The sequence below is a fragment of the Crinia signifera genome, chromosome 1 (assembly GCF_055691185.1).
Source record: "Crinia signifera chromosome 1, ASM5569118v1, whole genome shotgun sequence".
In the NCBI taxonomy this organism is placed as follows: domain Eukaryota; kingdom Metazoa; phylum Chordata; class Amphibia; order Anura; family Myobatrachidae; genus Crinia; species Crinia signifera.
Window position 1 is genome coordinate 223146898 of NC_139217.1, and position 12820 is coordinate 223159717.

General features: G+C 41.6%; 1 protein-coding gene across 2 annotated transcripts in view; it reads left to right on the top strand.

The window, feature by feature from the left end:
- Positions 1-12820, top strand: part of YJU2 (YJU2 splicing factor homolog) — a 215851-nt gene that overhangs the window by 6757 nt on the left and 196274 nt on the right. For both annotated transcript variants that reach the window (XM_083179324.1, XM_083179323.1), the window contains exon 3: positions 10897-11041. In XM_083179324.1, the coding sequence (XP_083035450.1) occupies positions 10897-11041 (145 nt within the window). The remainder of the gene's footprint in view (positions 1-10896; positions 11042-12820) is intronic.

Consider the following 12820-nt stretch of genomic DNA (forward strand, 5'->3'; position numbering starts at 1 on the left):
CAGTATTTTCCCTTCACAGAAACAAAATAACTCACCCAAATCTAATTCTCTCAGCACATTTTACATCTGCCCCCCTGCAGTGCACATGGTTTTGTCCATCTAAGAAGGATTTTGTCAGAAAGAGTGAACCAAAATAAGGCCCCTGGTTTGGCTAGGTCCAGGGGAGTGAACTTTGAGTCCTTTGTTTGGTGGTTTCGGCGTCAGCAGTGATAAGAACCGGTTTCATCTAGATTCCTTTGTTACATACTTTTAACAGAAACTGTCCCTGGAATATGGATTATATCCATAACTGTCGAGCCGTGTATATTGCGGAATATTCGCAATGACCGGAATACTAGGCATAAGAAACGGAACGGAACGGTACTAAACATGATACAGACAGATGTATGCAGGGCTAACTAAGCTATGTGTGGCGTTCTAAACCTTTAACTATATTTTATTTAGTGTCAGTATGTTATTATGAATTTATGTGTGATAGTATGGCTACTCTTCTGGTCCACTTTGTCACACATACTCGGGTATGGAAACTTTATTTGCGCAACTCTGCGAACCAAAATGGCGGCCATACTATCCTAAAATGGCGTGTGTGTAACTCGACTTCCATAGTCCACCCTTTAACAGTAAATATAAAACTGTTACAAATACAAAACATTTCACACGATAATACAGAAATTCATAATCCTAACAAAGAAATTGGGATCCATGAATTAAACATATAAGGGGAGTAAACCATCTGCTCTTGGCCGATCCGGGATCACGGATAAACGATGGGCCGCATTTATCGAACAATCTACTCAGGGTCATGAAGGATAATGTACAGTTTTGGGATAAAAATAAAAACAGGGGCGGTTACAACATATACACGTTTTTCAGATATGGCATCCTTTGGTAGGTATTGTTTGTGACAACAGACCCTTGAACTCTTTGTTGTCTCTCTTTTTTGTATGCTTTTAAGTATGATGGTATTATCACTATCAAACATCCGGTCCTGGGTAATGTGTCAAGTTTATAGATTTTACCTTGACCTAAACTGGGATGGGTAACACACTCTCAGAACTCTGTATCGTCCGTCCAATGCCTGGCAGCAGTGCGGCGGCGGTATCCTTGATTTTGAAGATAACGGATAGTGGGGGGGGAGACAAGAATAGGACCCACAACAATAGAGAAAACTGAGAAAGGAAAAATTTTGTTAGTGATCCTTCCAACCTGTTACCAGTGGGGTGTGTCACAGTCCCTTTTGTAGCTTGTACAGGTTGCTTGACCTTAGCTGCTCTCCAGTCCTCCCGAAATGGTGCCTCTTAGCGATTTCTTTCTTTCGCCCTCGAGTGTAAGGACCTTTTGGTTTTCTGTTCCTTTGGCAGTAGGACGAACGTACCCGAATCTCTCTCTCTGCGACTTTGTTATTGAGGTAGTGCTGGTCAACAAGATCTGGGGTGGTCCTTTCCAAAGGTCTATCAAGCAACCTGTATATGGCAAAGCAGGGGAAACAACAACAACATCTCCTGGTTCATGGTAATGACAGTTCACAACAGGTGTCAACAAAGTCCTTTTGCTGCAGTTTTCCAGGTGTGGATACATCACTTGCATTTGTGGTCTAGGATCTCCTTGTGGGATTACCATAACCTGTGGCTGCCCGCCAAGCAATGTTTCGATGGGGACAAATGAGGTGGAGTTCTGAGAGTGATTCTACTACTACAAAAAGAGATTATGGGGTGTACCATCAGTCCCTAAAGGTTCACACATGACTTAAACCTTTCATATATATAAATATACTTGCATACTCAAGGGTGCTTCTGGGCTACTATATCTATACACACAAACGTCAACACATATATATATATATATATATATATATATAAAAAAAATAAATAAATAAATGCTTCTAGAGTGGACTGTACGAAGCCAATTTTGTATTACCTGCAGAGGATCCTGCTGGAGGAGGGATGTGGAGATGGCTCTGTGGGAACAACCGTTGCAGTTTCTTTCCCCCCAGACAAGTAAGGCATGATCCTGTCGTCTTACCTGTCTGTGGGCACGCCAGAAATTTCGGACTAATTTTTCCACCTACCTCCCCTGTCAAGACAAGTCAGGCCATGGGCTATCTCTGTCCTGACAGTTTGGCATGTTCTCAGAGTCACTGGTTTTCCTTGTCCATCTTTCTATTCCTGTCCACATCCCTTCTCCTTCCAGACTGCTTCTCCTGCAGGGGACACAAATCTTGTATTTCTATGTGAATATATTGACATTTACAGGGGGAACACAAACATTATCCGCAGAGCGCATGGCTCACCCAACTGCCTTGCCAGCATGTTCATTATCAAGTGACACTGAATCCTCATCGAAGATGTGGGCTTTACACTTGATAACAGCCACTCTGTCCGGCAGTATGTGTGACTGTCAGAAATCTTTTAAACTTACAACGCTTGCGCCACTGGAGTGCCAGCTACTGAAACAAAACATCTGAGGCGCCATAGGGCCTAAGATCTTCTGTATTACCCCAACAAACATACTTGGAGTCGGCATGAATATTGGCTGTTTTTTTCTCTCAGTTCGCAGTACTATTAATGAGACTGCTGTTGCTGAGTGAGACGTCCAATGGGTTCAGCCTCTACTATGCCTTTTCCATCTATTACGGTATAGCCAGTGTACAATTTTCCCTCTCGGTGTTGTGAATTACCTCTTCCAATGGGTTGTTACCACCCTTTGGGGGCATGCTGCAAAAGGTCTGACTCAAACATGTCATGCAATCATATTCGTCTCGGCTCCCACTAAATTCCACCATTCCAGCAACCTCAACACCAATCCACCCTTTGTGCCTTTGGCGGGCACACCTGGTAAGAGTGTTGCTGGGTTTACAATATTACCCATTTTACATGGTAACATCAATGCAAGTTCCCATTTAGTGAACTTGGCTGATGAATATTTTTCACATGTTTAGGCAGAATTTTAGGAGTGTCCAGACTATATGAGGAGCATAAACAGTTAAAACACACCCCAACACCACATTCTCAGTTTTGTTTACCAGTAGTGCTATGGCAACTACACTGTGTAGACAAGTAGGAAGTGCTCAAATAATAGGGTTTAATTGCACACTGCAGTACGACATTGGTCAGGCTGGCATCACCAGGTTTCTTACGTCACTATATCTGTCGCCCCCTCAGCAGGTCTAATATTCTAAATCACATGGTCTCTTGTGTCAGTTTTACCCATGGCAAAAGGCTGTAATCAGGCCTGTTTCTCCTTCTTTTTCCACATCTGTCTGTGAAGACATGGGTATTGTGATTGCACCTATTTATATGTAAATGCGTTTTACAACCCTTTTCATTCTTTGTATAAGGGGAATGCTTTGTGCATTACTTGGACTGCTTTTCACGAGATGGTGGCTGTGGTTGCCCTGGGTAACATTAGGAGTAATGCTTAAAGTTACTGGGACTTTGTTCAAGATTTACTGAAAAATATATTGTGACTACTCGCTTTACAGGGTACCGCATATTCACAATGGGTATTTTTCTCTGCTGGGAGTGGGACAGATTTTTCGAACTATTTTTCTATGATTTGTGGGTTTATGGTTACTAATGTGTCCCAGATTTCCCTCCCCCTCCCCCCCTTGTTCAGGCGCAACCGCAATCCGTCCTGAGATACCTTATGTCCTGCCTCAGGAGGATACACCAGAAGTTGTCTATCGCCAACTGCTGGTGCTGTGGATGAGGAAAGGACATAACAATAGATCATTAACCCATTGTATTGGTATTTACCCATTTGTGGGCCGTAAGGACAGTGTGCGATCTTGCAAGACCCGGGGGAGGGGCTTGGTGGCTTTCTGAGGTTTCTGGAACAGAAAAGTAGGGAAAGGAGAAAAAAAATTGGAAAAAGAGAGAGAAAAACTCAAAAGGGTAGAAAATATTAATGACAGTAATGTGTACATTTATTTTCAACCGAAAATTTTTCTTTTATTTTGATGACACCAGGATTTAGCACTATGGGGGAATTGGCTCTCAACTATTTGGTTCTTACCCTTTTCAACTCCTGTTCTGATTTGTAAGCCCTCCCTTTCTTTCTGTTTCCCAGTGTGGTTGTGACTATGGGCTGTGTCTAGGGGTATTTAGCTAAAAGTTCTCTTTTGGGAACCTTGTTATTTCACTGGGTATTTTTCCAGCTCAACCTCAGATTTCGAATGGTGAGGCTGTACTTTGGGGCGCTATACTTTCTGTTTTTAACAGGGTTTCTATTGAAGCTATGGTTGCCATTGATCCTGTGTCCTTCCCATCTTTAGTTCAAAGGGAACTCGGTATTTGTGCTGTAGTTTTTAGCTACCTTAGATGGATTTGACTCTATAACAGTGGAATACAACATTAGCCTCTGAGGACTGTCCAGCATATCTTGCACTTCTTGTGTAAGATTTCTAGGAGTGTCCAGAGATACCCCATCAGGGGTGCAATAGATGACACATCCCATTTTACATAGTAAATCTCTACCCAGGAGGTTAGGCGGGCCGCTGCAGCCAACAGAAAAGAGTGTTTGGCATGCAGAGGCCCGCTTGTAACATCTGCTGGTTTCGTCAGTGGGTAATGCTGTATTTTTCCTGTTACTATTCCACTTACTCATATCTGAGGCTCCTCCCTCAGATATTGTCTTATGTTACCTGGATGTGGGGTGTATGTGTGTCCTACTCCCTGTTTGCATATATGTGTCATGCTTAGGGCGGCGTTGGCTACTAGGTGGGGCTATGGCTATGTGTTGAGACCTACCTGTCTTCTCCCATTGTGTCTCTCAGTTACTTACATATGTGTTATGTTTTCTATGGTTACTTACCCTGCAATGTCTGGCTCTGTGTCCATTGTTTCCACATTTGAAACATACTATTTGGTTTTGTCTTTCTGTCATAAATCGTTTGTCCAGATCAACAGCAGATTTCTTTAAAGTGTGTATTGACATCTGTCTGCAGTTGGGGTGAATGGTTTCTATGTTGGTTCTCAGATTTTCCCTAAGACCTTGTATCAGCACAGAGACAATCCCTCCCTTAAGATGTATGTTGTCCCTGGGGCTGGGGATACCAGAGTGTTTTGGCAACACCTGTAAAGCACGGTTGAAATATCCGCTGGTGGACTCACCATCTTTCTGTGTGATGGTGAACCCTAGGGTATTTTCAACTGTCGCTGGGAAATATACACCTAATTGTATATTTATTAGGCGTATATTTTCCTGGTTGCCCTGTTCAGTTAAAATCTTATCGCCCTCCACACCACTGTCTCGAATGAACTTCTGGACATCTATGTGTGAAGGGAGGCAAGCTCTCAACATGTATCGCCAATCCTTATTGGTGGGCTCATCTGAATTTCCTCGCTCCCTTACAAATTTCTGACACTTTGCCAGATCTTTGCTGGGATCAGGGAAATTTTTGATGATTGAATGACGTTCCAATCGTGTCCATGTATTGTGCATGTCACTATCCTTTACAGGCATTACCTCATCCCCGCCTCCCCGTCCACAAGGAGGTTCCACTGTGTGCAGAGGGTGGATCTGTATCCCCCCTGCACCATTGGACAACATCCCAGGAGCAACTATCTCTGTGCTGTGTTGTGTGTACTTACCTGTGTCTCCAATCGTGTTCCTGGCATCAGCCATCTCCTCGACCAGAACGGCAGCAGCAGCTTGGGCTGTCTCAGCCTCTCTCTCCTTTCCGCTAGCTTCGCAAGGGATGGCTGATGTCAGGAATCTCCCTTGTGGATCTGTATCTTGCTTATAGGGGGTAAAAACAGGGTACAAGTTAGCAATGGATACATTATTACTCATGTCTTTCTTATGAGTCATTAACCCCTTCGGCACATATGGGGGTGGGGGAGCTGATTCTATTGTGGCAGCGGTTGTAACAGTTGCATTTTTATTGTGGCTGATTGCGTCAAGTATTGCCAGACCTCTGGTTCCCCATTGTTCCTGTCCTTCCTTCTGCCACAATTTAAGAATATCTATATGCTTCACTCTCTCCTTACGACTGGAGAGTAGGCATATTTCATCTTTTACTGCTGATAAGATTTCTGGATCGAAGCTACCAACACTGGGAAATTCTAACTTGCTGCCTTGTGTCATTTTTCTCCATTTATTTTGGTAAACAACTGCGAGTTCACCGTGCTTACAGCACATCATAAAAGCAGCCGATCCTTTTGGCCGGCTTGCTTCCTCCCTAACATGCACGTTATCACAGCGTGACCCGTTATTACCCATAGTTACAGGAATAAACGTTCACAGCTTAATAGATATCGGTGGGTTATTACTTATCTGAGAGCTCCCCAACCACTCACTTCTACAGCTTCCTAGAACATCCCACAGTCAAGCAGGTGCGAAGGATACGAGGTACGATACTCAATCACCAAGTCTTTCAACTAGCAGCGAACTTCTAGCCAACTTGCTTGGTGCGGCACAATTTTTCCAGGGTATAACAAACTTGTTTTCCTATACCCCCAAAAATTGGATTTCTAAAGTAGCTAATCGGAAACAAGTGCGTTCCGATGTATCTTCTTGTACCCTCCTAGCGGAATCAATTCCACTGAAGGGGCAGTTCCTATGGGCACGTCGTCACGTGAACCCTAACCTTGTCCTACCTGGACTGTCCTACACTGGACTACACTGCGCTTGAGTCGTGTCGTCACACACCCGTTCGCCTCAGTTATTTTTCACACTGGGCGCTGGTTACACCTTGGTCTTATGCATATATTTGAAATATTTCTGTACAGAAAATCTTCCCAGGCTGATAGCTTTTCACTAGATACTTATGCAGGTATAAATCCCTTATAATACGCTATAGGAATCTATTAAAATAATGCTTGAGTTGCTTGCTTAATGAGAAAATGAACAAAAAGGAAAAAACTTATTTTCTCTTTATTTAATCACCACCTTATCCACAGTATATTGCTATACCGTTTAAATAAAGCTAGTGGTTCAATACTGTTCACCTTTGAGTTCCTATGTGTGCTGCATGTGCAGTACCAATGAACAGCCACGTGTGTACATGCGCTGTTCACAGGCCGCCGGTGAATCGGCCACCCACGTGTTCTATAGTGTATTTGCAAGGTTGCACTCGGGTTTCGCTATACACAGTAATTGCGCCTAAATGTGGAATAAATCCCTTAACTCCGTCCGAAAGTTACGTATCAAGATGCGAAATAAATCCCGCACTTAATCCGTAAATCTCGTACAAAGATGCGAAAATTTCCCGATATGGGCACGTGCGCGCGCACCTTGCGTGATACACAATAGACGCTTTACGTTACTGCAAAAAGGCCCAGGGCTTGTCGCCACGTGGCGGAGTCTCTGGTTTTGCAGTAACTAACAATAAAAGTTATAGTTTTGCACAGAGGGGATCCTCTATGTACTATAATAAACACAGACTCCACGTATGCGAACCTTATCGCACGTGGTACATATACTATAATAAACAAGCAGTCCAAGACACTATACCCCGTTAAACTACTTGTGGCAGGCAGAAGTACAGTTTACTAAACACTTAATATATGCTTTAAACACGTGGCTTTCACTTATTGTGCTCCGGGTTCAACGCTAGCACTTCCCGAACCCCGCACCGCCGCGGACCCGGCCTATCCAGCAATGGATAATACTTCCACCCTTTTGCTGGTATAGGTCGGGTCGCACGCCTGGTACTGAGTTCTGGAATGTGGAGCGGACGGACGCGCCCCCAATTGTTAATGGCGATTAAATATGACCAGAGAGACAATAAGTGAAAAGCGCAGGTTACGTAATAAGTCCGCAACCTGCGTACCCTTTATACCTAACTACGTGCGAACAAAACGTAGCGCAGCGTAGCGTACCTTTGATTGTATATTGTACACCAAGAAACAATACCTTAATAAGAGATTCCTTCGCAGTAATTTGTCTCTAATCTGGTAATATACCCTTATGGACAGTGTCCGTAATATACCTTTATCGCTAAATGCGAATAACAGACACAAACCACAGTATAGAAGTAAGGAGATAAGAACTCCATAAAAAGGTTGTATTTAAGTCCCTAATGGACAAAAGGGGGTTACAGGAATAGAAAATACAGGTTTAACAAGTGATACAATATGCTAACAATGAATACTAAACAGGCTCTGCTAAGGGGAAAGAATACAGATACAAGACACAACCAGCCAACTATACAATAAGTATAAATACCGTTAATGCAACCGTTACCCGTCTCATCAAATATGCGAAGTGCAGTCCGGTCAGAGCTCACTATCGTTCAGGGCTGAACTATAGTCCGGTAGAAAAGTCAGGGGAAGGTAGATGTGCCGAAGAGACTTTGGCTGCTCTGGGTCGCCTATCTTATAGGGTCAGAAAGGGGAGGTCAAAAGGCCGTTCTCATTGGTCAGAGGTCGAATGTCAGGTCAGCTGTGATTGGGGGGTAAGCTGATACATCTGGTTTGGCTAGGTCCAGGGGAGTGAACTTTGAGTCCTTTGTTTGGTGGTTTCGGCGTCAGCAGTGATAAGAACCGGTTTCATCTAGATTCCTTTGTTACATACTTTTAACAGAAACTGTCCCTGGAATATGGATTATATCCATAACTGTCGAGCCGTGTATATTGCGGAATATTCGCAATGACCGGAATACTAGGCATAAGAAACGGAACGGAACGGTACTAAACATGATACAGACAGATGTATGCAGGGCTAACTAAGCTATGTGTGGCGTTCTAAACCTTTAACTATATTTTATTTAGTGTCAGTATGTTATTATGAATTTATGTGTGATAGTATGGCTACTCTTCTGGTCCACTTTGTCACACATACTCGGGTATGGAAACTTTATTTGCGCAACTCTGCGAACCAAAATGGCGGCCATACTATCCTAAAATGGCGTGTGTGTAACTCGACTTCCATAGTTCAGTCCACAAATCTAAGAGTCCATTTTGTGTAAGTCACGGGCTGAGAGTATGCAGACAGCATTGTTTTTAGTTTTAGATAGGTGTAAATGGGTCATTCTGTGTAACTTGAAATTTGTGTGGATTTTGTTTTTTTCACAGCAACACTTATTTTTGAAAATTATTATAGTACAACAACATGAGTTTTCCCTCCAAGAAGTTTTCTTTCACTAGTAGCATCATTGTTGCTATGGCAACCATCTTGCTTTAGGCTTGCTTCAGCTGGAGAAAAAGACTTTGAAAACCCCAGAATTCAAAGTAAATTTTCTAATATTAATGATACTCAAAAAAAAAACATACAGGTCACTTCATTTGTAGATCACAATCTGGAATTTATTTTTAGTAAACAATACTATCCATATTCAAAATACTTCCAGAGTTCTGGCATTCCTAATGAGCATAGTCTTAAAAATTTATCTTTTCGTTTAATCTTGCCAAAATTAATGATTTCATATTTTCCTAATATTAGACCATACTTAGTCCAAAACAACTAAACATGTATTCAATGCAGTAGCATTACCAAATAAATGAATAAATCATGTGTAACGTGAGTTACCATCATGGTAACTCACGTTACAGTTTGTTGATGTCAATAGATTTAATGGTGTGTGTTTTATATTCTCTGGACTCTGTTATTGATCTTAATGTTGTAATGTGCATTTCCATCTGTCTATCTTGGTTTTGTAGCATCTTTTCTTCCAATTTATAATATCTAGTGAGCCTTTTCACAGTACCAGCTTGGCATTCTGGAGCATTGCATTCATCTGTAATAGTATCAGATTACCTTGTCCATACCAAAGAAACTGTAGTTCCATACATGTACACCTTGTTGCAAGCATTGCCTTCAACAGTTACAAATGTAAATATCTGGTCAGACGATCTGAGCTCTCAGTTTGAAAACAGATATATAGCGGAAGCTATGAAACATTTAGAAAAAGACAATTGTGGGCAAATGTGAAAAATAGGAAGTACATTACATAAAGCTGTAGATGGATCCTCAAAGGTCAAATTTATTTTAATGAACCAAGATGATATAGCTGACATTAACAATCAACTTAATTTTGAATCCATTACTACAAATGCCAAACCGTTAGAGGAAATAAATTAAAACTACCTAAAAGTGGAAGACAATGAAATTACCCGCTTACTAAAAAGCTGAAAGTTCCATTCAGTCCTATGCCCCTGCCTTCATAGAAACGGATACATTTGCACCAAGGACCTTATTCATGTCCATTCGTACTGACCACATTGTTCGCAAGGGGTCTGATATTTGTGTCTGCACATGTGCAGGGTAATTTCTGCAATATGCATGCGCCCACATCGAACAAACTGTTCACTATGTGCACGCACCCATCCTTAAGGGTGAGGCAGTCCATTTGCATATGGGAATGCCCAGCATTTCAGGGGCACACCTATGAGAACACTGGACATTCTCAGTCTAATAGGCCGATGGTGCGGGGGGGCGGCAGCTGACCTCACTGGATGTCAGCTGCCCACCCACTTCCCTCAGAGTGCATACGCATATCTTACGTCTTTTCAAAATTGCTAATATATGTTAAAAACCATAGACAAAACATGTAACGTGAGTTACCAGTAGATGATCAGTAATGTCTTGAAAACTACGGGAAGATTTGAAAATATTGTAAGCTACATTTGGAGTGTGCCTTAATGATTAATTATAATACAAAATAAAAGTTTAATATTTCATTGTACTTTTTCTGTAACATCCAAATGAGCATACACTTCAGAGTCAATTTGTAACGTGAGTTACCATGGAATTAATCAGATGCCAGTGTGCATACTTCAATGTTTTTGAGTGATTTTCTTTCTCACAAGTTGTAGATAAATCACAAAGTGCCAAATGTGGTCTGTTACATATTTACATTTAACAAGGTCCATTTTAATCACTGTTATGCAAATGGCTTCTTATTAAATCTAATCTAAATTTACCTCTGTTTTCTGGCTTTGTTTTATATTGCAGATGTAAGACTTGTGGAGAGTATATATATAAGGGGAAAAAATTTAATGCCAGGAAAGAAACTGTGCAAAATGAGCAGTACTTGGGACTGCCTATCTTCCGCTTCTATATTAAGTGTACACGCTGCTTAGCTGAAATCACCTTTAAGGTACTGTATGAAGAAAGAAAAAAACTGTCCTGCCTTTTGTTGAAAGCATGCATATTTATTTACTTCCATTTAACGTGGATTTCATTTATTGTAAAATGTATATACTAGATTAAATTGTAAATTAATTGATATGCTACTAGCACGTGTACATTGAAGAGTTCAAACAACTGAAAATGTTTTCAGTGTATAATAACCATAGTGTATAGTCCCAGATTATATCAAACTTAACTTGACAGGTACAGTACCACACCCCCTTGCAACTCCCCTGACACTTTGTTTTTACGGCCCATTTTGATTGTGTTTGAAATCAAATGATAATTGATTTGATAGCCGACTATTCATACAAAATTCCCAGAAATGTCACCCCACACAACTATCCTAAAAAGGATATGAAAAAGTCCTATTACAGTTTAATTCCCTGCAGTTATTGCCGCATTGATAAGTATTATAAGGCAAATAAAAGGGTGTTTAAAAGGGCCTCTATTAAGAGATGCATAAGCCTGTGAGAAAAGTTTATAAAAGAAAGGCCAGCAATGGCAACGCGACTTGGTTCACTCATAGATCTTGCGACATACAGTGACTTTAAATATATGAACCATTATCAATGTATTCAGTAAGAGAGCATGGGCTACAACCATCGCTAATGATTTTGAAAAAACATTCCGAAAAGGCTGTAAACAGTCCGCGTTAAAGAATTTCTAAATAAAATTCTAAAACAATTACAGTATACAATACTTGATGTGAAAGCTGCCGTTATAGAGTGCTTCAATAGGACTTTAAAAACACACATGTGGCGCTATTTCACAGTGCAGAATACTATACTATACAACAGATATGTAGATGTTTACAGGATTTCATACAGGATTTCATACACAGTTATAATAACAAATTTCATAGAACGATTAGTACTCCGAACAACTTGACTTCCTCTAACGCTTTGAGAATTTTCAAGGTGGCGTATGGTGATCAAAAAAAATTTCCCCTTTCCCACCAGAAAATGCAGGGATTTACCCGGGAATATGGTCCCAGGATCATGCAGTGACATTCCCGGGGCTGGCCCCTTTTACACCAGCCTAATCCCTGCATTTGCTGGTGTGAGGGGGAGAGAACCAACTGACCCATTTACATGAGACCAGTATCATATTGCAGAACTTTTGAGTGGGCTTCGAGTGATTTTGGTCCTGTGAAACTGGGCCGTTTGGTTCCAGAGAAATCTGCCCTCAAACAACATGAACAGCTAGAAATTACATTTCAGAAATGAAAAAATCGGTTTACCCGTAATATCTCTGGAACCAATTAACCTATATGGACCAGCCTGGTATAAGATTGAGGGCCCAGCGATTTGGGTTTGACTGAGATCAACCTCGAGTTTCTGTGATGCTGGAGGGGGAACTGGCAGCCGTTGGAACCGGGAGGGGGTCGTAATTAGCGGGTCCCATGTTATCCTATGGGGAAAATGTTCCAGATTTGCCTGGCTGTATCTCCGGTTCCCAGAGGGCTAGCGGCGCGGGGCTAGGCTCGTTGGAAAGCCCTGGCCCTTTGCTACAAAATGGGCCTATTTGTAGAGTGGGTCTGGAGCTACAGATCCATCAGGCCCATTGTTAATCCTGCCCTGACTGTACTAAATGTGTATATATTGTCTGTAAAAGAGCCAATTTGTAAGGGAGAAATATTTGTAGAATATCAGTGTATATCAGTGTATTACAGGTCCCCACTGTTACCTCTTAGGGCCTTATTCAGATCTGAGCTCAGTACAAATTTGTTCGGAAAATGGGCAAA